At 40.6% G+C, this 27,801-nt stretch overlaps 1 protein-coding gene across 2 annotated transcripts in view; it reads left to right on the forward strand.

The window, feature by feature from the left end:
* Window positions 1–27,801, forward strand: part of SEC14L5 (SEC14 like lipid binding 5) — a 52,635-nt gene that overhangs the window by 14,739 nt on the left and 10,095 nt on the right. For both annotated transcript variants that reach the window (XM_044303887.1, XM_044303888.1), the window contains exons 4-8: window positions 2,244–2,325; window positions 17,395–17,544; window positions 18,828–18,959; window positions 21,620–21,748; window positions 22,170–22,398. In XM_044303887.1, coding sequence (XP_044159822.1) covers window positions 2,244–2,325; window positions 17,395–17,544; window positions 18,828–18,959; window positions 21,620–21,748; window positions 22,170–22,398 — 722 coding nt within the window. The remainder of the gene's footprint in view (window positions 1–2,243; window positions 2,326–17,394; window positions 17,545–18,827; window positions 18,960–21,619; window positions 21,749–22,169; window positions 22,399–27,801) is intronic.

Here is a 27,801-nt window from a genome sequence, read left to right on the forward strand (position 1 = left end):
TGTATTATACTCCAGAGCTGCACTCACTATTCTGCTGGTGCAGTCACTGTGTACATACATTACATTACTTATACTGTACTGATCCAGAGTTACATCCTGTATTATACTCCAGAGCAGCGCTCACTATTCTGCTGGTGCAGTCACTGTGTACATACATTACTTATCCTGTACTGATCCTGAGTTGCATCCTGTATTATACTCCAGAGCTGCACTCACTATTCTGCTGGTGCAGTCACTGTGTACATGCATTACTTATCCTGTACTGATCCTGAGTTACATCCTGTATTATACTCCAGAGCTGCACTCACTATTCTGCTGGTGCAGTCACTGTGTACATACATTACATTACTTATCCTGTACTGATCCTGAGTTACATCCTGTATTATACTCCAGAGCTGCGCTCACTATTCTGCTGGTGCAGTCACTGTGTACATACATTACATTACTGATCCTGAGTTACATCCTGTATTATACTCCAGAGCTGCACTCACTATTCTGCTGGTGCAGTCACTGTGTACATACATTACATTACTTATTCTGTACTGATCCTGAGTTACATCCTGTATTATACTCCAGAGCTGCACTCACTATTCTGCTGGTGCAGTCACTGTGTACATACATTACTTATCCTGTACTGATCCTGAGTTACATCCTGTATTATACTCCAGAGCTGCACTCACTATTCTGCTGGTGCAGTCACTGTGTACATACATTACATTACTTATCCTGTACTGATCCTGAGTTACATCCTGTATTATACTCCAGAGCTGCGCTCACTATTCTGCTGGTGCAGTCACTGTGTACATACATTACATTACTGATCCTGAGTTACATCCTGTATTATACTCCAGAGCTGCACTCACTATTCTGCTGGTGGAGTCATTGTGTACATACATTACTGATCCTGAGTTACATCCTGTATTATACTCCAGAGCTGCACTCACTATTCTGCTGGTGCAGTCACTGTGTACATACATTACATTACTTATTCTGTACTGATCCTGAGTTACATCCTGTATTATACTCCAGAGCTGCACTCACTATTCTGCTGGTGCAGTCACTGTGTACATACATTACTTATCCTGTACTGATCCTGAGTTACATCCTGTATTATACTCCAGAGCTGCACTCACTATTCTGCTGGTGCAGTCACTGTGTACATACATTACATTACTTATCCTGTACTGATCCTGAGTTACATCCTGTATTATACTCCAGAGCTGCGCTCACTATTCTGCTGGTGCAGTCACTGTGTACATACATTACATTACTGATCCTGAGTTACATCCTGTATTATACTCCAGAGCTGCACTCACTATTCTGCTGGTGGAGTCATTGTGTACATACATTACTGATCCTGAGTTACATCCTGTATTATACTCCAGAGCTGCACTCACTATTCTGCTGGTGCAGTCACTGTGTACATACATTACATTACTTATACTGTACTGATCCAGAGTTACATCCTGTATTATACTCCAGAGCAGCGCTCACTATTCTGCTGGTGCAGTCACTGTGTACATACATTACTTATCCTGTACTGATCCTGAGTTGCATCCTGTATTATACTCCAGAGCTGCACTCACTATTCTGCTGGTGCAGTCACTGTGTACATGCATTACTTATCCTGTACTGATCCTGAGTTACATCCTGTATTATACTCCAGAGCTGCACTCACTATTCTGCTGGTGCAGTCACTGTGTACATACATTACATTACTTATCCTGTACTGATCCTGAGTTACATCCTGTATTATACTCCAGAGCTGCGCTCACTATTCTGCTGGTACAGTCACTGTGTACATACATTACATTACTGATCCTGAGTTACATCCTGTATTATACTCCAGAGCTGCACTCACTATTCTGCTGGTGGAGTCATTGTGTACATACATTACATTACTTATACTGTACTGATCCAGAGTTACATCCTGTATTATACTCCAGAGCAGCGCTCACTATTCTGCTGGTGCAGTCACTGTGTACATACATTACTTATCCTGTACTGATCCTGAGTTGCATCCTGTATTATACTCCAGAGCTGCACTCACTATTCTGTTAAATGCACAGGTAGAGATACAAAGTAGCAAGTTTTTAATCATTTTCAGGATTTTGTGACTCGATCAACTGGTTTTACTTCCCAAAAGATGTCTGCCCTCTGCCCCTCCCCTATGAGATTAGTGAGCTGCCGAGATGGAACTAAAAGACTTCCTGAAAAGTCATCAATTATTTTCACATTTACAGACCAATACCAGGAGACAAGATGGTTCAGAAGTACCAGTCACCAGTACGGGTCTACAAATACCCATTTGAACTTGTTATGGCGGTGAGTTCATGTACAGCTGGTATAACCTGGGCATCTCCTGTATATAATTATATATGTACAGCTGGTATAAGTTATACATCTTCCTGTATATAGTGATATGGAGCATGCTGGTATAACCTGGGCATCTCCTGTATATAATTATATATGTACAGCTGGTATAACCTGGGCATCTCCTGTATATAATGATATGTGTACAGCTGGTATAACCTGGGTATCTCCTGTATATAATTATATATGTACAGCTGGTATAGTATATATCTTGGGCGCAGGTTGATGAAGCTTCATTGGATAAATTACATCTGTTACTTAATTTATACACTTGAGCAGTCTGCATGCAGAGCACAATGATTACGCTGGGTCGGAGCTGCCAGCGATATACGAGCCGCTGATCAAACTCGCATGGCTTTGTCTTCATTTTCTGTACAACGTTCCCTGACGTCACACTACTTGTTCTCTACCAGAGATGAGCGGAGCCAAAGGCTTAACCCTGTCTGAGTGTATTATTTCTGAATCAATTTCATGTACTGTCTCATCCCAGTACATGTAGAGAGGGTCAGCCCCTCAATATGGAAGTACAGAAAGGTGCAGGAGAGGGGCTAATGTTTGAACATGTTAGAGAATAATAATAATCAGTTTTGTCAATACAGCTACAAGAATATAACTACTATAATACTGCTCCTATGTACAAGAATATAACTACTATAATACTGCTCCTATGTACAAGAATATAACTACTATAATACTGCTCCTATGTACAAGAATATAACTACTATAATACTGCTCCTATGTACAAGAATATAACTACTATAATACTGCTCCTATGTACAAGAATATAACTACTATAATACTGCTCCTATGTACAAAAATATAACTACTATAATACTGCTCCTATGTACAAGAATATAACTACTATAATACTGCCTCCTATGTACAAGAATATAACTACTATAATACTGCTCCTATGTACAAAAATATAACTACTATAATACTGCTCCTATGGACAAGAATATAACTACTATAATACTGCCTCCTATGTACAAGAATATAACTACTATAATACCGCTCCTATGTACAAGAATATAACTACTATAATACCGCTCCTATGTACAAGAATATAACTACTATAATACTGCTCCTATGTACAAGAATATAACTACTATAATACTGCTCCTATGTACAAGATTATAACTACTATAATACTGCCCCTATGTACAAGAATATAACTACTATAATACTGCTCCTATGTACAGGAATATAACTACTATAATACCGCTCCTATGTACAAGAATATAACTACTATAATACTGCCTACTATGTACAAGAATATAACTACTATAATACTGCCTACTATGTACAAGAATATAACTACTATAATACTGCTCCTATGTACAAGAATATAACTACTATAATACTGCTCCTATGTACAAGAATATAACTACTATAATACTGCCCCCTATGTACAAGAATATAACTACTATAATACTGCTCCTATGTACAAGAATATAACTACTATAATACTGCCTCCTATGTACAAGAATATAACTACTATAATACTGCTCCTATGTACAAGAATAGACCTACTATAATACTGCCTCCTATGTACAAGAATATAACTACTATAATACTGCCTCCTATGTACAAGAATATAACTACTATAATACTGCTCCTATGTACAAGAATATAACTACTATAATACTGCTCCTATGTACAAGATTATAACTACTATAATACTGCCCCTATGTACAAGAATATAACTACTATAATACTGCTCCTATGTACAGGAATATAACTACTATAATACCGGTCCTATGTACAAGAATATAACTACTATAATACTGCCTACTATGTACAAGAATATAACTACTATAATACTGCCTACTATGTACAAGAATATAACTACTATAATACTGCTCCTATGTACAAGAATATAACTACTATAATACTGCTCCTATGTACAAGAATATAACTACTATAATACTGCCCCCTATGTACAAGAATATAACTACTATAATACTGCTCCTATGTACAAGAATAGACCTACTATAATACTGCCCCCTATGTACAAGAATATAACTACTATAATACCGCTCCTATGTACAAGAATATAACTACTATAATACTGCTCCTATGTACAAGAATATAACTACTATAATACTGCTCCTATGTACAAGAATATAACTACTATAATACTGCCTACTATGTACAAGAATATAACTACTATAATACTGCCTACTATGTACAAGAATATAACTACTATAATACTGCTCCTATGTACAAGAATATAACTACTATAATACTGCTCCTATGTACAAGAATATAACTACTATAATACTGCTCCTATGTACAAGAATATAACTACTATAATACTGCCTCCTATGTACAAGAATATAACTACTATAATACTGCTCCTATGTACAAGAATAGACCTACTATAATACTGCCCCCTATGTACAAGAATATAACTACTATAATACCGCTCCTATGTACAAGAATATAACTACTATAATACTGCTCCTATGTACAAGAATATAACTACTATAATACTGCTCCTATGTACAAGATTATAACTACTATAATACTGCCCCTATGTACAAGAATATAACTACTATAATACTGCTCCTATGTACAGGAATATAACTACTATAATACCGCTCCTATGTACAAGAATATAACTACTATAATACTGCCTACTATGTACAAGAATATAACTACTATAATACTGCCTACTATGTACAAGAATATAACTACTATAATACTGCTCCTATGTACAAGAATATAACTACTATAATACTGCTCCTATGTACAAGAATATAACTACTATAATACTGCCCCCTATGTACAAGAATATAACTACTATAATACTGCTCCTATGTACAAGAATATAACTACTATAATACTGCCTCCTATGTACAAGAATATAACTACTATAATACTGCTCCTATGTACAAGAATAGACCTACTATAATACTGCCCCCTATGTACAAGAATATAACTACTATAATACTGCTCCTATGTACAGGAATATAACTACTATAATACTGCCTCCTATGTACAAGAATATAACTACTATAATACTGCTCCTATGTACAAGAATATAACTACTATAATACTGCCTCCTATGTACAAGAATATAACTACTATAATACTGCTCCTATGTACAAGAATATAACTACTATAATACTGCTCCTATGTACAAGAATATAACTACTATAATACTGCTCCTGTGTACAAGAATATAACTACTATAATACTACCTCCTATATACAAGAATATAACTAGTATAGGACATCCCACTATATACGATAATGTATGAGTAAGGAGATGATGTATTGGGCAGTGGTGTGTTGTCTGATGAGGTGACTGTATTGCGGTATTATGTCTGGCTCTAGGTGTCCGGTGTAGTAGATGTGATATCTGGAGATCTGTGGATCGCTCTGTGATCTCTATTAGTTGATGTTACAGATCTCTGCGATTTCCTCCTGTGTTTAAATTTTAATGCCTTCCTCATTCATGTCTTTAACATATGAATTATTTATGGCGACGTCTCATTTATCCGCCCGCCCCAGTACATGGCAGTGAGTGGCGGCTGTATTGTAGTTCTCGCAGCATTGCACCTTCAATGACAGAGTTTTATTGACAAAGTATTAAAAATGTAAAATGTGACATTTAGCGTCACTTTTTCGGTTTGTTGTTTAAATATTGAATTTTAAAGAGGAACTCTACCTTTAATAAACAAAGTCATGAGATGTTACCTCCAGCATCATTCTAGTATTTCCACAATTCTTTTTTCCTGGTTTCACTCCTCTTTCAGATCACCTGCTATTTGGAAACCGTCAGCATGCAGGCGAACCGCTGTTTTACTCGATATTACATTGTTGTGTCTCATATTATTCTAGAATTTAAACAAATGTGGAGATTTACTGACAGCAGCATTACTGCTTGCTGATGGTTTCCAGGTCCCAGGACTGAGGTTTATCACAGAGATAACAGAGTCTGCTTTTGCTGACTATGGAGCCCATGTTAATCAGAGGTGGAGCGCCCCTTTAATGTTTATCTGGGGGGGAACCTGTTGTAGGTCTCCTCTGTCTGTCTGAGATTCAGCTTGATGCCGGTTATATTGTGTGTTATAAAGACGTCTACCAGGTAAAGACGAAATATATGATACTGATATCTGCTTCTAGGAAAGCTGGGTGACACCTGGTGAGGAGGTATTACCCGGGTCACATGCAGCCACAGAAAACGGGGTCCCATAGACTCTGTGTGTAATGTATGTGTGTAATATGAGTATGTATCTGTATATGTACTGTATGTGTGTATCTGATTACGTACTATACATGTGTGTACTGTATGTATTCTATGTGTGTAATATGAGTATGTGTATGTACTGTATGTATGTGTATGTACTGTATGTATTCTATGTGTGTAATATGAGTATGTATCTGTATGTGTATCTGAATATGTACCATATATGTGTCTGTAATTGTAGTATGTGCTTATGTGTACTGTGTGTGTGTAACTACAGTACATATCTGTGTATGTCTGAGTATGTACCGTACATGTGTGTGTAATATGAGTATGTACTGCATGTGTGTGTGTAACTGTAGTATGTGCCTCTGTGTACTGTAGATGTGTAAATACTCTATTTGTGTATCTGTTTATAGTATATTTACCTAAGTGTATGTCATGTACATGTTCAGCACGTGCGCCTCTGTGAATGTTTGTATGCGAGTATCTACAGTATTTTCAGTATGTGTCTGTATGTACAGTATGTATTTGCCATGTAGTATATCTGTGTATTTGCTGTGCTGTGTGTACAGTATGTATAGCTTTGTATTTACTGTATGTATGTACCCTACCGCCTCTGTGTGCATGTCAGCCATGTCCGTGTGTAGGCATCACGGTGTGCGTGTGTCTGTATGTGCACTGTATACATTTGTGTGTGTGCTGTCGGTGTGTGTGCTGTCGGTGTGTGTGCTGTAGGTGTGTGTGCTGTCGGTGTGTGCTGTCGGTGTGCAGTAACAGTATTTATTTCTGCATGTGAGGGTATTTCCAGTGTGTATACCTGTGTATGTGTGTGCGGTGCGGCACCATTCCAGCAGCTGTACGGGACGCCCAGTGTGTATAGTCCGCGCTGCAGGTGTAATAAACTACATGTGTATTTAAAGGGGCACTCCAGGTAGAAGTTTTATTGAGTATCACATGTCGGTGTCTGCAGCCCCCCCCCCCCATTCATTATCCGGCCCCGGGGCCCCTTGCTGAGGAGCCGGCCTATCTTCTTGTTCTCAGATGGCTCCTCTCCCCCGGGGCCCCTTTCCTGTGAATGCTGACAATGCAGCAGCTGTCACCGCTCAGGTCCCCCGGGTGGCTTTTCTTTGTGACTGTTTACATAGCGCCCCCTGAGACCACAGCCCGGAGCTGCAGCTTTGTGCTGGAGGGATCTGTGATTCATCTGTATAATGAAGACGAGCCGATCCGCGATGCTTCACGTGTCCAAATAAAAAATGATGCATGTCTGACCCTCATGATGTCATGACTGACACTGGTGATGTCACAGACAGAACCGTGTGACGTCACAACAGGGTAGTGAAATTACATAATGGAACCAAATCATCAGGGAACGGAATCTAGTGATGTCACAACAGACACCAGCGATGTCACAGGTATAGTGATGTCACAACAGACACCAGCGATGTCACAGGTATAGTGATGTCACAACAGACACCAGCGATGTCACAGGTATAGTGATGTCACAACAGACACCAGCGATGTCACAGGTATAGTGATGTCACAACAGACACCAGCGATGTCACAGGTATAGTGATGTCACAACAGACACCAGCGATGTCACAGGTATAGTGATGTCACAACAGACACCAGCGATGTCACAGGTATAGTGATGTCACAACAGACACCAGCGATGTCACAGGTATAGTGATGTCACAACAGACACCAGCGATGTCACAGGTATAGTGATGTCACGGCAGCAGAACTTTATGTAATTAGGGAGACTATGGCAACTATGATGTCAGAGTGCTGAACCTAGTGATGTCACAATAGCAGAACCTTATGATGTCAGCAAAGTGGAATTTACTATAGGTTACAGTAGTGGCCCTAGTGATCTCACTGCTTATCTAAGTGATGTCACCCTCTGAAGCTAGTGATGTCACATCTGCAGAACCTTATGATGTCACAAAAGGGCAGTGATATCATCAAAATGGAACCTAATAATGTCAGAGTAGTAGTCCTAGTGATGTCACAGTGGATCCAAGTGATGTGTAGAACCTAGTGATGTCACCTTATCCTAGTGATGTCACAATAGCAGAACCTTATGATGTCAGCAAAGTGGAGTTTACTATAGGTTACAGTAGTGGTCCTCGTGATGTCACAGTGGATCCTAGTGATGTGTAGAACCTAGTGATGTCACAGTGGATCCTAGTGATGTGTAGAACCTAGTGATGTCACAGTGGATCCTAGTGATGTGTAGGACCTAGTGATGCTCCCATAATGAGGCAGTGAAACCAATCAATACCATAAGCGAGTGATATCACATGAGCAAAATCTGATGATGTCACACTCATGATGTGACCTGAATGCTTATCATTGTAGAAGCAGATGAAGCAAGAACGCCCCAATACTCACAGAACCCCTACAGCTACAGCACGGGTAGTGCCAGTGATGTCATCGGAGCAGAGTCTGAGTCACTCTATAATACCCAGTCATGGAAATATCCTCGTAGTCATTTTCCTCTCTCATCATTAGAGAGCACTAAAGAGATGAAAGATTCTTAGTATGACTTTTCATCACACCCTCATTAAGTAAACGATGCCCTCAGGAGCTGTCGTGCTTTTGTTTTAGCTCCAGTATGGAAACCGATCAGACATACTGAATAGTCATCCCACTGGTCCCAAGAGAAGGAGGCATGGAAGCTCTCCTTCATGTTCTGCAGATGGTGGTCCACTACCTGCCATCCAGAGAGAGCCCTGTGCCAGTAAGGTAGACAGGACCTCTCATATGTGTAGTCCTAGCAATTATTCCACTCCCTTCAGATCCGGCTGTTCTTACTGTGTCACCGATAAGACCTGCATCTGCTCAAAGCAATTACCTGAACTGAATGGAAACCTAAAATGTGTAACTCCAAGTGTTTTTCTGTGGGCTGCAATGAGGATGTGGGGTCGTCCCCTCCTCGGGACCCTCATTATTAGTTGTGGTGAGAAAACCCCTTTAAATCTAAACCTGCCTCCCCCAAATGTTCTCTATGTGGTCGATACATAATCGTTGTCCGATGTCACCCATCTTCTGTCCTGCTGTGATGAAGATCCTGCATGCCTCGTCCCTATTGTGATTTGGATTTTATATTTAGAGCATAGGGCGAAAGGATATTGGAGAAGTGTCTGAAAGGTGGCGTTTTTTTTACTGTATGCCCTGCCCATTTATATAGGGCATGCCCCCAACTCCATTTCAGTCACAAATATTGTGTATGACACCCAAAAATGAACACAGACCTCAGACCAGACGCCCTAAAGAAATCCAGAGCCCAGACCAGACCCCTGAATAAAGACTTCAGATCTGACCCTCTAAAATAAAATGAGACCCTAGACCTAATTGAATACAGACCCCAGACCAAACCCCCTACATAAAGACCCCAGATCCACTAATGAAATTCAGCCCCCCTACCAAACCTCCTAAATAAAGACCCCAGATCCCCTAATGAAATTCAGCCCCCCCGACCAAACCTCCTAAATGCATACTTCAGACCAAACCCTTTAAACTCAATGAGACCCCAGACACCCAACATAAATACAGACAGACACCAGTCCTGACCCCCCAAATAAATAGACCATAGGTCAGATGTAACTGTAGACACCAGACTCTGTAAATACGGACCCCAGAGCAGAACCCTAAACTAAATAAAACCTCAGACCTTCTAAATAAATACTTCCCCCAACCAGACCACATGAATTAAAACAGACCCCAGACCAGACCCCTTAAAAAGCTAGTCTGACTTACGGTATTTCAAAAGCTCTTTTCAATGCTGCAGCCAGTCATTGTCCTCTGTGTTATACAGCACAAGACTGCTGAGACCAGACCTACTAAATAAATGCAGACCCCAGACCAGAACCCCTAAGTATATAGGGACCTCAGACCAGCCCCCTGAATAGACTTCAGACCAGACCCTTTAAACTAAATAAGACCCCCAGACCAGACCCCTAAATAGACTTCGGACCAGACCCAATAAACTATATAAGGCCCCAGACCAGCCCCTAAATAGACCTTAGACCAGAGCCCTAAATTGACCTTAGACCAGACCCTTAAACTATAGAAGACCTCTGATGTGAAGAAACTTGTGGTCACGCAAGACATCCAGAAGATCCACTATCTCAACTAGGAGGTTCTTGCTGTTTGGACATTCCTAGCTTGTATGGTTTATGTACATAGCTGGACCTGCACATAGCTGCATTAATGAATGAAGTTCTTACTGTAGTACAGGTCACGGTAACCCTTGAAGTAATAACCTCCCTTCCCCTCCTCATCCTTGAGCTGCCTAGATCTGGTCTCGCCTGCTGAGGGGCTGCTCCTGTACACGCTGAGCCTTCTATACACATTCCAGATTCCTACAACAGCCCCATCGCCTCCTGGAGTTTGAAGGTCACCAAGTGTAATAGAAGCATTATGGAAACTGTAGACAGGATGGGACATGGCCGAGACAGGCACGACATATGTAAAATTGGGATTCACTACATGCAAACCAATGCAAAAAGGAGTGGTGGCCAAGGCAGAGAGGTGATTACAGAAAAACCCAAATCGACAAAAACCTGATAATCCAGCATGACAAGAATTGAACAGAGTTCAGTACTTGGCAAATCCCAGACATCATGATGAGGGCCCCTTTGTCCAGCGTCGGTGGTTCTTGCATAGACAAGGTCATTAGGATCTTCAGCATTTATGGAACAAACTCCGTACAAATGTTGACCATGACCAGATTTTAACCTAGAAGCCACTAATTCTGATAATACTAATATTCTTAAGTCAGTGCCTAAGGCAAGGAATTCAAATTAGAAGCGTGGAATGCCGGTTAATTGTCTTGGGATCCAGTGAGAACGAGCTCCTTCCTGCACCAGACGACCAAATCTCGTTTCTGCTGCTAAGAATATTTTATCTACATTAAGATATTGTCCATGTAATTAATCTGTGGTCAATGAGGAAGCTGAGGAGATGCAGGCCCATGTGGCCGCTGCTACGTCTATCGCCATCAATGCATTCATCTTTATATGAAATATCTGCAGTCCTATGTAAGGTGAAGTTACAGTCAGCTGCACCAAGTGGTGAACTCAGATCTGCCACATGTGGAAAAATAGACAAAGATAAATAATTTGAGAACTTATCCCACCTTTAATGTGACCTATAAACTGTACAACTCAATGGAAAAACAAACTGAAATCTTTTAGGTAGAGGGACGAAAACATATAAAAATAAAATAATATGGTTGCATAAGTGTGCACACCCTTAAACTAATACTTTGTTGAAGCACCTTTTGATTTTATTACAGCACTCAGTCTTTTTGGGTAGGAGTCTATCAGCATGGCACAAGATTTGCCCACTCTTCTTTTGCAAAAACACTCCAAATCTGTCAGATTGCGAGGGCACCTCCTGGGCACAGCCATCTTCAGATCACCCCACAGATTTCCAATCGGATTCAGGTCTAGGCTCTGGCTGGGCCATTCCAAAACTGTAATCTTCTCCTGGTGAAGCCATTCCTTTGTTGATTTGGATGTATGCTTTGGGTCGTTGTCATGTTGAAAGATAAAGTTCCTCTTCATGTTCAGCTTTCTAGCAGAAGCCTGAAGGTTTTGGGCCAATATTGACTGGTATCTGGAACTGTTCATAATTTCCTCTAGCTTAACTAAGGCCCCAGTTCCAGCTGAAGAAGAACAGCCCCTTGGCATGATGCTGCCACCACCATGCTTCACTGTGGGGATGGTGATCTTTTGGTGATGGGCAGTGTTGTTTTTGCGCCAAACATATCTTTTGGAATTATGGCCAAAAAGTTCAACCTTGGGTTCATCAGACCACAACACCTTTTCCCACATGCTTCTGGGAGACTTCAGATGTGTTTTTGCAAAATGTAACCTGACTTGGATGTTTTTCTTCGTAAGAAAAGGCTTTCGTCTTGCCACTCTACCCCATAGCCCAGACATATAATGAATACAGGAGATTTTTGTCACATGGACCACACAGCCAGGACTTGCCAGATATTCCTGCAGCTCCTTTAATGTTGCTGTAGGCCTCTTGGTCGCCTCCCAGACCAGTTTTCTTCTCGTCTTTTCATCAATTTTCCAGGGACGTCCAGTTCTTGGTAATGTCACTGCTGTGCCATAGTCTTCACGGCGTTCCAATGCCTTGGGAATTCTTTTGTACCCTTCTCCTGACTGATACCTTCTAGCAATGAGATCCCTCTGATGCTTTGGAAGCTCTCTGTGGACCGTGGCTTCTGCTGTGGGATGCGACTAAGAAAATTTCAGGAAAGACCAACTAGAGCAGCTGAACTTTATTTGGGGTTAATCAGAGCCACTTTACATGATGGCCGGTGTACGCTGACTCCTATGTAACAGGATTGTGAATGTGATTGCTTAATTCTGAACACCGCTACATCCCCAGTTATAAGAGGGTGTGCACACTTATGCAACCACATTATTTTAGTTAGTTTTTTTTCTTCCCTCTACCTAAAAGATTTAAGTTTGTTTTTCAATTGCGTGGTACAGTTTATAGGTCACATTAAAGGTGGAAAAAGTTCTGAAATGATTTATCTTTGTCTCATTTTTTTCAGCACAGAAACCTGACATTTTAACAGGGGTGTGTAGACTTTTTATATCCACTGCATGTACAGTAAATATATAAAATAATACAATAATTAATAGTTATTGTAATCCTGGACAATTTTCTGTTAGGGTACATGGCAGTGGTTGTTGTATAAAGACATTGTGCTGGGGTTTCCTCCTGGGAGAATGGACAGAAAGAGCTGCAGTGTTCCCAGTACTGACACAGAGCTGTTTACATCCCTGCTGCCAGTTCAAGGTTTACATGGGGATTTTATCATTATGTGGAAGGACATCTTTTCTTTTTAATAGAAAAAAGGTGTAAATTATCTATGTTATAAATATGATCTCGTCCAGCCATTATAATAAGTAATCGAGGCAACTGCACTGGACCGAGGAAGAGGAGCTGTAATTGTAAATAGTCTCTATAAATCTAAAAAATCCAGCAGCAAGAATAAAATCTTACTCTCTATGTCCTCATATTAAAAAGGCATAAACCGCTTACGTCTTTCAGGTAAATGACACCCTTACTCATAGCTAACAACAACACACACCTACGGGGGTAAGGTATTTGAACTTTTGTCTATTTATGTAATTGTAAAGGTCTTGTAGATAGTTCAAACAGGTTTAGTTCTAAGAACTCGCAGCAGATGAGGCTGAAAATCCGACACAGATAAAACCAGGAAGATCCAGACTGAATGAAGAATTTACTGTAATAACATTCCTGGACTACTATAATACTGCCTCTTATGTACAAGGATATAACTACTATAATACTGCCTCCTATGTACAAGAATATAACTACTATAATACTGCCTCTTATGTACAAGGATATAACTACTATAATACTGCCTCCTATGTACAAGAATATAACTACTATAATACTGCCTCCTATGTACAAGAATATAACTACTATAATACTGCCTCTTATGTGCATAAATATAACTGCTATAATACTGCTCCTATGTACAAGAATATAACTACTATAATACTGCTCCTATGTACAAGAATATAACTACTATAATACTGCTCCTATGTACAAGAATATAACTACTATAATACTGCCTCTTATGTGCATAAATATAACTGCTATAATACTGCCTCCTATGTACAAGAATATAACTACTATAATACTGCTCTTATGTACAAGAATATAACTACTATAATACTGCCTCCTATGTACAAGAATATAACTACTATAATACTGCCTCCTATGTACAAGAATATAACTACTATAATACTGCCTCTTATGTGCATAAATATAACTGCTATAATACTGCCTCCTATGTACAAGAATATAACTACTATAATACTGCTCCCTTGTACAAGAATATAACTACTATACTACTGCCCCTATGTACAAGGATATAACTACTATAATACTGCTCCTATGTACAGGAATATAACTACTATAATACTGCTCCTATGTACAAGAATATAACTACTATAATACTGCTCCTATGTACAAGAATATAACTACTATAATACTGCTCCTATGTACAAGAATATAACTACTATAATACTGCCCCTATGTACAATTATATAACTACTATAATACTGCCCCTATGTACAAGTATATAACTACTATAATACTGCCCCCTATGTACAATTATATAACTACTATAATACTGCCTCCTATGTACAAGAATATAACTACTATAATACCGCTCCTGTGTACAAGAGTATAGCTACTATAATGCTACCTCCTATGTACAAGAATATAACTACTATAATACTGCTCCTATGTACAAGAATATAACTACTATAATACTGCTCCTATGTACAAGAATATAACTACTATAATACTGCACCTATGTACAAGAATATAACTACTATAATACTGCTCCTATGTACAAGAATATAACTACTATAATACTGCTCCTATGTATAAGAATATAACTACTATAATACTGCTCCTATGTACAAGAGTATAACTACTATAATACTGCCTCCTATGTACAAGATTATAACTACTATAATACTGCCTCCTATGTACAAGACTATAACTACTATAATACTGCCTCCTATGTACAAGAATATAACTACTATAATACTGCTCCTATGTACAAGACTATAACTACTATAATACTGCCTCCTATGTACAAGACTATAACTACTATAATACTGCCTCCTATGTACAAGAATATAACTACTATAATACTGCTCCTATGTACAAGAGTATAACTACTATAATACTGCCTCCTATGTACAGGAATATAACTACTATAATACTGCTCCTATGTACAGGAATATAACTACTATAATACTGCTCCTATGTACAAGAGTATAACTACTATAATACTGCCTCCTATGTACAAGGATATAACTACTATAATACTGCTCCTATGTACAAGAATATAACTACTATAATACTGCTCCTATGTACAAGAATATAACTACTATAATACTACCTCTAATGTACAAGAATATAACTACTATAATACTGCTCCTATGTACAAGAATATAACTACTATAATACTGCTCCTATGTACAGGAATATAACTACTATAATACTGCTCCTATGTACAAGAATATAACTACTATAATACTGCTCCTATGTACAAGAGTATAACTACTATAATACTGCTCCTATGTACAAGAATATAACTACTATAATACTGCTCCTATGTACAAGAATATAACTACTATAATACTGCTCCTATGTACAAGAGTATAGCTACTATTATATATTTTATGGTTTACAAATGTGCGGTATAATCTATTTTGCTGTTAGTAGTTTTTCATATGGCGGGTGCCGGTCTTCCTCCATATGTAGTTTCGGAGTCCGTCATATTGTTTAGTGGGTGACACATGATGCTTCGAGGGTTTGCACACTAATAATAGTTTCTCCTGGTGACAGATGCAGGGAGCAGGAAGAACGCTGGCATTGTGAGATAAGAGGCGTCGGGCAGCCTCTGCCCTGTCACATATTCCGTCAGGAAGGCACAGTATATAATCGCCACATAACTCATATCATAACCTACAAGTCTGTACATCTGCAGACCGTTACCTAATATGTGCCCCCAGTCAATTCTATATAGACACCATTTACCAGTAGTATAACCCCCCCCCCCCCCCCCCCCCAGGCCCATCTACGAGGGGAAAGTCTTAACCTTACAATCAGTTCCTGTATTTTTAGGCTGTAAATTGGATTACGCAGAACTGTGTCGTGTGCAGCCAGACATGTGCACGGCGGTAACACCTCGACGTGAGGGAGCAGAAAACTGCAATATTGTCACCAGTTATAACATAACTTCTGTCAGTGGTGACCACAGAGGTTGTCATAGCTCTGCCACTTTTATTGAAATCGCTAAATTGAAGTACATTAGAAACTTTACTGGATAAATACCTAGAAAACAATGTTCTTCCTTTTCCCGAGTTGCTATGCCCTGTAGGTCCAGTTATGATATGATCTTGACTTTTTTGGGTCTTTCTGTGCCTATGTTGACTACCAAGAAAGAGTGGTGACCCCAGAGGTGAGGATTGTTCACGGATCTGTTATGTTCATGGCTGGATATGTTCCACGCCGTCACTTATCGGTTTGTTGAGTTGTAGCTTCCCCCGACCCCTTCTGCCTCTTCTTCAGTAGGTTATCTCCACTCATCGGTGGAATGTCCTTCTCATGTCCCATTGTGGGATCGGCACTTGTGGAATGTATTGTAAGCCTTGGCAACTACTTTCCCATTAACCCATTGCCTCCCCGTGGCTGAGTTCGTTAAGAAGTTAGGATATCTCTAACCCCAAAGCAGTTTCTTTCAACATTTTTGAAATTTCTTCTCCAATCCCAGCCAAGCAAAATTCAGAAATCTGCTGGTTTCTTTGTACTGGAGAACATTTTATCCCAGTCCTAAGAAGAGGTTTTGCTATCGTTGGCCCCGACTGCAGTATAAGACATCATATTACACCCAATATGAACAGACGATAGGACAAAATATTTTAAAAACTCCACCTCGTGGGAAAGCGTTAAATCTAATTTGTTAGTGAGGATGCAGATAGGGATGGTACCAGTGGTTCTAGAGTTTTCAATCAAAGTGCAAAATCGTTGTTCCATTTGTCAAACACATCATCTAGTCATAGTCCTTGCCCCCGCCCTTTCCTATTAGGTAGGCCGAGAGAAAAAAAGTCCTTCTAGTTCAGCTCACTTTTAATATGATTGGGGTTCCTTTAAGTGTGATTTCCATTTTAGTGATGGCTTCTATCTCACCTTCAGATGAATTTTCATGTTTACCTATTTTTTATGGTCTTCATTCTGCAGGCCTACGAGAAACGCTTCCCAACCTGCCCCCTTATCCCAGTGTTCATCGGCAGTGACATCATGTATGAGCACAAGAGCGACGATAGGTCCTTACATGTGGTGGAGCGGAGCTGTAAGCTCAATGTGGATGCCCCTCGGCTGCTCAAAAAAGTGAGTGAGATTGACTGACCAAATAACCATGACTTCCTGCACTGTAGGACTGTAGTGGAAAGGCCAACTGGAACAACAGCATGCTGAAGTCTATGTTAAGCATGGAGCAGTCACAGTGGAAAGACCCACTGAAGTAACAGCATGTTGATCTAGGCTAGGCATGGAACGGTTGCAGGGGAAAGACTCACTGGAGCAACAGAATGCTGAAGTCTGTGTTAGGCATGGAGGAGTTGCAGTAGAAGGACCTACTGAAGCAACAGCATAGTGGTCTAGGCTAGGCATGGATGAGCAGTCACAGCGGAAAGGCCCACTGAGACAAGAGCATGATGAATTTTATGCTAGGCATGGAGCAATCACAGTGGAAAGACTCACTAGAGCAACAGAATGCTGAAGGCAGTGCTAGGCATGCACCAGTAGCAGTAGAAGGATCTACTGAACCAACAGCATGGTGGTCTAGGCTAGGCATGGAGGAGTTGCAGTAGAAGGACCTACTGAAGCAACAGCATAATGGTCTAGGTTAGGCATGGAGGAGCAGTCACAGCGGAAAGGCCCACTGAGACAAGAGCATGCTGAATTTTGTGCTAGGCATGGAGCAATCACAGTGGAAAGACTCACTAGAGCAACAGAATGCTGAAGGCAGTGCTAGGCATTGCCAAGTAGCAGTAGAAAGATCTACTGAAGCAACAGCATGGTGGTCTAGGCTAGGCATGAAACAGTCACAGTGGAAAGGCCCACTGAGACAAGGTAGGCATGCAGCAGTTGCAGTGGAAACTTTTACTGGAGTAACAGAATGCTGAAGGCTGTGCTAGGCATGCACCAGTTGCAGTGGGAAGACCCAATGAAGCAACAGCATGGTGGTCTATGCTAGGCATGGAGGACTTTCAGTGGAAAGGCCCAAAGAAGCAACAGCATGCTGAGCTCTGTGCTAGGCATGGAGCAGTTGCAATGGTGGTCTAGGCTAGGTTGCAACAGCATGGTGGTCCAGGCTAGGCATGGAGCAGTTGCAGTCGAAAGACTCCCTGGAGCAACAGCATGCTGAGCTCTGTGCTAGGTATGGAATGGTGGCAGCATATGACAGTCACTCTGAGGTTAGCACCCCTTCCATGCAAGACTTGATCGATGAGTCCATGGAATATTTATTGAAACACTGTTGGACCAATTCCCTGCAGCTGGTAGTGCTCTGAAGCCATAGCCCCTGAGATTGTCTGAGGGATGGATTTGACGATGTCCACCCATAAGCGTCCTCCCTCCGGGACCACTTTATAATCTCTTCTATATTACAGATTGCCGGTGTGGATTTCATTTATTTTATCCAGAAAAACACCCTGAACTGGAAGGATCGGACGCTGCTCATCGAGGCTCGGAATGAGACCTTCTCCACACGGGTCCTGGTGAACGAGACCTGCAGCTACTCTGTGAGTCCCAGCTTCTCGTGTCATCCCATAACCTTGCAGTTCGGGTGTCTGAAAGAGCTGGGTGGCAGCCATATTGGTAAAAAATGGAACTAAGGGGTCAAATGTGGATTCTCCTGACCCTGCACGCAGAGAAGGGGGGGGGGGCAATGGAAGCGACTGCCGGTGGTGAAACTGAAATACCGTCACCTTTATAACATACTCGGAATAGTTGTCTCCTGTCTTCACTTGTCTCCTGCAAACACAGACATGAGTGAAGATAACAGGGAGACTGCGCTTCCCCTTTAAGGAGTATTTTTCATTTTATAGCTACCACAGGGTCAGGGGTGTTTTTAGAGGGGGGGGGGCACACTTGTTTCCTAAGGGGTTCCTAAGAACAGGAACCTCAGAAGCAAAATAAAAGCAGTAGTGTATGGTGGTACAGTATTTATATGTGGGAACGATATGGCGCTACTATGCGGGCTTTTAGGAATATTGTAATCTTGGGGCTGCATGGCGCTACTCTGCAGGCTCTTTAAGGGATTCATCTATTTTTTTATTTTGCGCTATTAGGGGTATCATGTAGACTGTATATGGCAGTTTTACCTTGCCATTATATGGCACTATTATGCAGGCTCTCCAATGGATTATTATATGTTATTTATGCACCATATAGGGGTATTATGTGGCCTGTATATGGCAGTTTTATCTTGATACTATATGTCGGTACTTTGTAGGGGATTCTAATATGTTATTTATGCACTATGTAGGGGTATTATGTGGCCTGTATATGGCAGTTTTATCTTGATAGTATATGTCGGTACTTTGTAGGGGATTCTTATGTTATTTAGGCACTATGTAGGGGTATTATGTGGCCTGTATATGGCAGTTTTATCTTGATACTATATGTCGGTACTTTGTAGGGGATTCTTATGTTATTTAGGCACTATGTAGGGGTATTATGTGGCCTGTATATGGCAGTTTTATCTTGATACTATATGTCGGTACTTTGTAGGGGATTCTTATGTTATTTAGGCACTATGTAGGGGTATTATGTGGCCTGTATATGGCAGTTTTATCTTGATACTATATGTCGGTACTTTGTAGGGGATTCTAATATGTTATTTATGCACTATGTAGGGGTATTATGTGGCCTGTATATGGCAGTTTTATCTTGATTCTATATGTCGGTACTTTGTAGGGGATTCTTATGTTATTTAGGCACTATGTAGGGGTATTATGTGGCCTGTATATGGCAGTTTTATCTTGATACTATATGTCAGTACTTTGTAGGGGATTCTTATGTTATTTAGGCACTATGTAGGGGTATTATGTGGCCTGTATATGGCAGTTTTATCTTGATACTATATGTCAGTACTTTGTAGAGGATTCTTATATGTTATTTAGGCACTATGTAGGGGTATTATGTGGCCTGTATATGGCAGTTTTATCTTGATACTATATGTCGGTACTTTGTAGGGGATTCTTATATGTTATTTGTGCAATATATGCTGTTATGTGGGCTGTACATGGCAGTTTTATCTTGGTGCTATATGCATAAGGAATTTTTATACATTTGCTCCCTATATGGTGCCAGCATAGAGGAATTATATACTATCTGTGCACTATATGGAGGCTATGTGGGCTCTATGTGGTATTTTTATCATGGCACTATTTGGCAGTACTATGCAGGCTTTTTAAGGGATTATTAGATATTATTTCTGCACTGTATGGTGGTATATGGACTATATATGGCAGTATTATGTGGGCTTATTGAGGGATAACTATGCATTATTTGCTTACTGGTGGAAGCTTTTAAAGAATGATATACTATATATCCACTATGTGGAAGTATTATATGGGCTGTATATGGTAGTTTTATCTTTGCACTATGTAGCGGCGTGAGACAAAGAGGTAAGAGAGGGAGAGGAGGGCTGCTTTGCTCATGGTACAGTACCCTGTCTTCTGCAAAACCGGTCCTCAGGTCCCATAGACATTGACACACAGCCATCTGGGGTTCTGCCCAGTTATAGAGCCTGAGAAAGCAGGACTATTTTCATAGATGCAGTAACGTAAGCCATATTAGTAGTCACCCAGCTTTCCCAGGCTCAGATATAGCCAAGTTTTCAACCTACTTGACAGACTACAACACCTTGAGGATTCAAAATTACTTTCGAAGTCCTGATCTGCAACATGCAGCCAAGAGCGCCCTCGTGTGGCCACATTGGTAATTACACCCTATGTAGAAACTGCATAAAAACCTGCAGCAGAATCCTGTAATATGGCAATCTCATCTGCCGTCAGTCAGGCTGCAGATCGCCCCAAGCTGCCAGAAGACATGTGAATTCAGATCAGATCTTCAAATTTAAATCCCAGCAGCCCATAAAACTGCTATGGGGGGGGGGGCCTTGGTTTAGTAAAGGGGGCAGCTCAGCGTGCTGCCATTGTCATGTGTGCCGTGAACATCCAACATCATGTGCACCTGTGTGACTTGTCACCCTCTGCATGTAAATGAAAAAAATATAAAAATGACTTACATTCCCTGACAGCAAGCAGAGATCTTGAAAATGTTAAGGAACTGAAATAAGACAGACTGAAAACTGGGCGAGACACAGTGTATATAAAGTGCCTGGCAGCTGCGTTGTAGCATTCCAACGGTTCTAGCACATGTTCTTGGGTTCTAGGTTCACCCCGACAATGAGGAGTGGACGTGTTTCGAGCAGTCGGCTTCTCTCGACATCAAATCTTTCTTCGGTTTTGAGAGCACAGTGGAGAAGATTGCAATGAAGCAGTACACTGCCAACATTAAGCGGGTGAGTGCGCCCCCTGCACATGATGGATCCAGTGAAAGGTTCCTAAAGTTTATTTAGATCCCGCTTTATGGCTTTATATTGATTTTACAGGAATATGAACAGTTTGAACAGCCCCCCCCCCCCTAGTGGCCAAATCAGTCATTGCAGTGGAGTCTTGTACAGGAAATTCCTCAGTCTCAGGATCCTGCCGTTAGTGCTATAGACCAGGCATCCTCAAACTGTGGCCCTCCAGCTGTTGTAAAACTACAACTCCCACAATGCCCTGCTGTAGGCCGATACCTGTAGGCTGTCCGGGCATGCTGGGAGTTGTAGTTTTGCAACAGCTGGAGGGCCGCAGTTTGAGGATGCCTGCTATAGACTATGCGCTCAGGGCAGCACTAGGACTTGCATTACATGTCATGACCCTTGCTGTTAATTACAGGGAAAGGAGGTCATTGAACATTACTTGAATGAGCTGATATCTCAGGGCGTCACTCGCATCCCACGATGGACGCCCGGAGCTTCAGTGGGATATCTACGCGTCTCAAGAACGGCAGCCATCGGGCACCTCCGCAGTACAGAAACGCCTGGAGGTGAATCGGAAGCATCATCAGCCCCATCACCGCTCAGGGGAGAGACTGCGGGGCCCCCCCCGGCCCCCGAACAGGATGGTAGGTCATCGACGTGGGGGGTGCTAATACTGGAAACATCAACTGTATACCCCCCCAGTATGTAACCGTATGGAAACTTCTCCTATATACCCCCCCAGTATGTAACCGTATGGAAACTTCTCCTGTATACCCCCCCAGTATGTAACCGTATAGAAACTTCTCCTGTATACCCCCCCAGTATGTAACCGTATGGAAACTTCTCCTGTATACCCCACCCAGTATGTAACCGTATGGAAACTTCTCCTATATACCCCACCTAGTATGTAACCGTATGGAAACATCTATATACCCCACCCAGTATGTAACCGTATGGAAACATCTATATACCCCCCCAGTATGTAACCGTATGGAAACATCTATATACCCCACCCATTATGTAACCGTATAGAGAGAAAAACTTGAATCCAGCTCACCTCCCAGTTAGTATAATCCCGATTCTGAAACCCTAGGGGAGTGACCCCGTCGCAGGCTGCAGGTAATTTGGAAGAAGGTCTCAGATTCAAGTAGGGTCCATATTAAAATCGCTTCTTTATTTGGACATCATACAGACATGACAGACTGCCACACAGTACAACAGATTGGCGTTGACGCGTTTCGGGTACTGAGACCCTTAGTCGTAACGTTGTTGCACAGTGAGATACCCCAATATAAAGGAAAAAGATAGCCATTCCCCCCTACAATCCATGGGAGGCGGCATTGATCCCATTGGTCGTCGCACTACTTACAGACACGCGGAGTGTCAATGGGGGCGAAATTTTCGCCCTCGCTGGCGAATTTCACCATGGCATACTGGGAAGAAAAATTCATATATGATGTGGACAACCCTTTTGGGGTTGGATTGGTCTGGTACGGCAGATACATCGATGACCTGCTCATGATTTGGGCGGGCGGTGTATCTGCCGTCCCGGACCTCCAGATGTACCTTAATGCGAATAATTACAACCTACGTTTCACATGTGCCTTCGGTGAGACCACTATCAATTTCTTAGATCTGACGCTCCGAGGTTGCCCAGGTGAGGTGGTGCACACCCGAACATATAGAAAAGAGGTGGCCGGAAATTCCATCCTGAATGCCAGGAGCCATCATCCCCTACACACCATCAGGGCGATCCCCGTGGGGGAATACATACGAGCAGCCAGGAACTGCAGTCTCCCTGCACTTCTGGATGAGGAATTTAATAAGGTAGATGTCAGATTAAAAGCCAGAAATTACCCCACTTGGATGCTAGAGAGGGGCAGAGCTATTGCACGGAGGAAAAATAGAGGGGAAATGCTTTTTGGCAAAACAGCAGCAGGAGGCAAACGGGATACCCCATCCAGGAGGTTGGAGAGGTATGGGAACAGTGACCAGGACAATGTACCAACGTTATCGTTGGCATATAGCAAGGAGTTCAATAAAATCAGCTCCATTATTAAGGGCTGTCTGCCTATTTTGTATGATGACGAGATATTATATAATGCCCTGAAATCAGGTCTCAAAATTGTTTCCAGAAAAGCCACTACATTGTCCTGCTCGCTGTCCCCATCCCTCTTCACGGCCAATAGGATGGGAGCCAGCATGAAGTCTAGTTGGCTCAGATACAAGGGCTTTTCCAAATGCGGGGGCAATCCCTGCAAGACTTGCATCTATGCCACCCCCTCCAAGTCCTTTGACAGATCTGACCACTCCTGCAGCTTTCCAATACAAAGCTATATTAATTGCAACACTGCAGGAGTGGTATACATTATACAGTGCAAGGATTGCGACTTAATGTATGTAGGAAGTACGATCCGAAGATTCAGGAATCGCCTTCTGGAACATTTAAATTATATTAGCAACCCTAATGCACTTAATATTTCGAATGTAGCTAGACATTTTATACAAATACATGATCGCCAAGTAAGGGGCTTTAAAGCCTTCGCGATAGAGAGGGTATTTGCCCCTAAGAGAGGTGGGGACCACCGCAAGAAACTCCTCCTACGGGAGGCGTTTTGGATCTTCAGGCTGAACACTAGAGTTCCATATGGCCTTAACCTGAAAAAGGAATTGATGTACATATACCAATAACAAATATGTTTATTTACATATCAATATGTGCATTTATGTGTATCATTCCTGCGTGTCTATTCTTTCTCACTGTCTCCCCTTCCCCCCCCCCCATTCCTTTTCTTGTGTCTGTCCATTTGGTCCCCAGTTCTTGGTGCCATTATCATTATCAGTGGTTCTCTCCTGTATAATAAGATTACTAAGCGTGGCACCAATGTCCTAAGCAGAAAAAATACTGTTAAAAAATACTGTTATTAATGTGAAGGCTGTTTTGGTTTTGTACTATATATGTTTTTATATGTTACACGAGTCGGTGTGTTCACACTGTGCGTTTTTTTTTTTTTTTTTTTTTTTTTTTGACTTTCACCTGTTTCCCCCCTTTTTTAGTGAATGTTCACAGAATTTGGACCAGAGTCCTTAAGGGTTAACTTTTGTTAAGTCCCAGCACAGTCTGCAATGCATTAACTTGGTAATGAATGGGTGGCAACTAGGGTGTGATGCACAGTGAGACGACCAATGGGATCAATGCCGCCTCCCATGGATTGTAGGGGGGAATGGCTATCTTTTTCCTTTATATTGGGGTATCTCACTATGCAACAACGTTACGACTAAGGGTCTCAGTACCCGAAACGCGTCAACGCCAATCTGTTGTACTGTGTGGCAGTCTGTCATGTCTGTATGATGTCCAAATAAAGAAGCGATTTTAATATGGAACCTACTTGAATCTGAGACCTTCTTCCAAATTACCTGTAACCGTATAGACACATCATCTATATACCCTCTCCAGTTTGTAGCTTTATAGAAAAAAATTTATACCCTCCGCGGTATGTAACTGTCTAGAAACCTCCCCAATCTATATACCCTTCCCAATAAGTAATTGTATATAAACGTCATCTATATACCCACCCAGTATGTAACTGTGTAGAAACAGTATCTATATACCTTTCCTAGTATATAACTGTATAGAAACATTATCTGTATACACTTTCCAGTATTTAACTGTATATAAACATCATATGTATACCCTCTTTAGTATTTAACTGTATACGAAAATCAGCTATATACCTTCCCCATTATGTAAATGTATAGAAAGATTGTCTATATACCTTTCCCAGTATGTAACTGTGTACAAAAATCTGCTATATACCCTCCGCAATATGAAACTGTATAAAAACATTGTCTATATACCCTCCCCAGTATGCAACTGTATAGAAACATCAGCTATATACTCTCAACAGTATATAAATGTATAGAAAGATTGTCTATATACCATCCTCAGTATATAACTGTATAGAAACGTCATCTATATACCCCACAGTATATAACTGTATAGAAACATCATCTATATACCCCACAGTATATAACTGTATAGAAACGTCATCTATATACCCCACAGTATATAACTGTATAGAAACATCATCTATATACCCCACAGTATATAACTGTATAGAACCGTCATCTATATACCCCCTCAGTATATAACTGTATAGAAACGTCATCTATATACCCCCACAGTATATAACTGTATAGAAACGTCATCTATATACCCCCACAGTATATAACTGTATAGAAACATCATCTATATACCCCACAGTATATAACTGTATAGAAACATCATCTATATACCCCCACAGTATATAACTGTATAGAAACGTCATCTATATACCCCCACAGTATATAACTGTATAGAAACATCATCTATATACCCCACAGTATATAACTGTATAGAACCGTCATCTATATACCCCCACAGTATATAACTGTATAGAAACGTCATCTATATACCCCACAGTATATAACTGTATAGAAACGTCATCTATATACCCCACAGTATATAACTGTATAGAAACGTCATCTATATACCCTCACAGTATATAACTGTATAGAAACGTCATCTATATACCCCCACAGTATATAACTGTATAGAACCGTCATCTATATACCCCCACAGTATATAACTGTATAGAAACGTCATCTATATACCCCACAGTATATAACTGTATAGAACCGTCATCTATATACCCTCACAGTATATAACTGTATAGAACCGTCATCTATATACTCTCACAGTATATAACTGTATAGAAACTTCATCTATATACCCCCACAGTATATAACTGTATAGAACCGTCATCTATATACCCCCACAGTATATAACTGTATAGAACCGTCATCTATATACCCCCACAGTATATAACTGTATAGAAACATCATCTATATACCCCACAGTATATAACTGTATAGAACCGTCATCTATATACCCCCACAGTATATAACTGTATAGAAACGTCATCTATATACCCCACAGTATATAACTGTATAGAAACGTCATCTATATACCCCCACAGTATATAACTGTATAGAACCGTCATCTATATACCCTCACAGTATATAACTGTATAGAAACATCATCTATATACCCCCACAGTATATAACTGTATAGAACCGTCATCTATATACCCCCACAGTATATAACTGTATAGAAACGTCATCTATATACCCCCACAGTATATAACTGTATAGAAACGTCATCTATATACCCCCTCAGTATATAACTGTATAGAACCGTCATCTATATACCCCCTCAGTATATAACTGTATAGAAACGTCATCTATATACCCCACAGTATATAACTGTATAGAAACATCATCTATATACCCCACAGTATATAACTGTATAGAACCGTCATCTATATACCCCACAGTATATAACTGTATAGAAACATCATCTATATACCCCACAGTATATAACTGTATAGAACCGTCATCTATATACCCCCACAGTATATAACTGTATAGAAACGTCATCTATATACCCCACAGTATATAACTGTATAGAAACGTCATCTATATACCCCCACAGTATATAACTGTATAGAACCGTCATCTATATACCCTCACAGTATATAACTGTATAGAAACGTCATCTATATACCCCCACAGTATATAACTGTATAGAACCGTCATCTATATACCCCCACAGTATATAACTGTATAGAAACGTCATCTATATACCCCACAGTATATAACTGTATAGAACCGTCATCTATATACCCTCACAGTATATAACTGTATAGAACCGTCATCTATATACTCTCACAGTATATAACTGTATAGAAACTTCATCTATATACCCCCACAGTATATAACTGTATAGAACCGTCATCTATATACCCCCACAGTATATAACTGTATAGAACCGTCATCTATATACCCCCACAGTATATAACTGTATAGAAACATCATCTATATACCCCACAGTATATAACTGTATAGAACCGTCATCTATATACCCCCACAGTATATAACTGTATAGAAACGTCATCTATATACCCCACAGTATATAACTGTATAGAAACGTCATCTATATACCCCCA

Source organism: Bufo gargarizans, chromosome 8, assembly GCF_014858855.1.
Source record: "Bufo gargarizans isolate SCDJY-AF-19 chromosome 8, ASM1485885v1, whole genome shotgun sequence".
Lineage (NCBI taxonomy): Eukaryota > Metazoa > Chordata > Amphibia > Anura > Bufonidae > Bufo > Bufo gargarizans.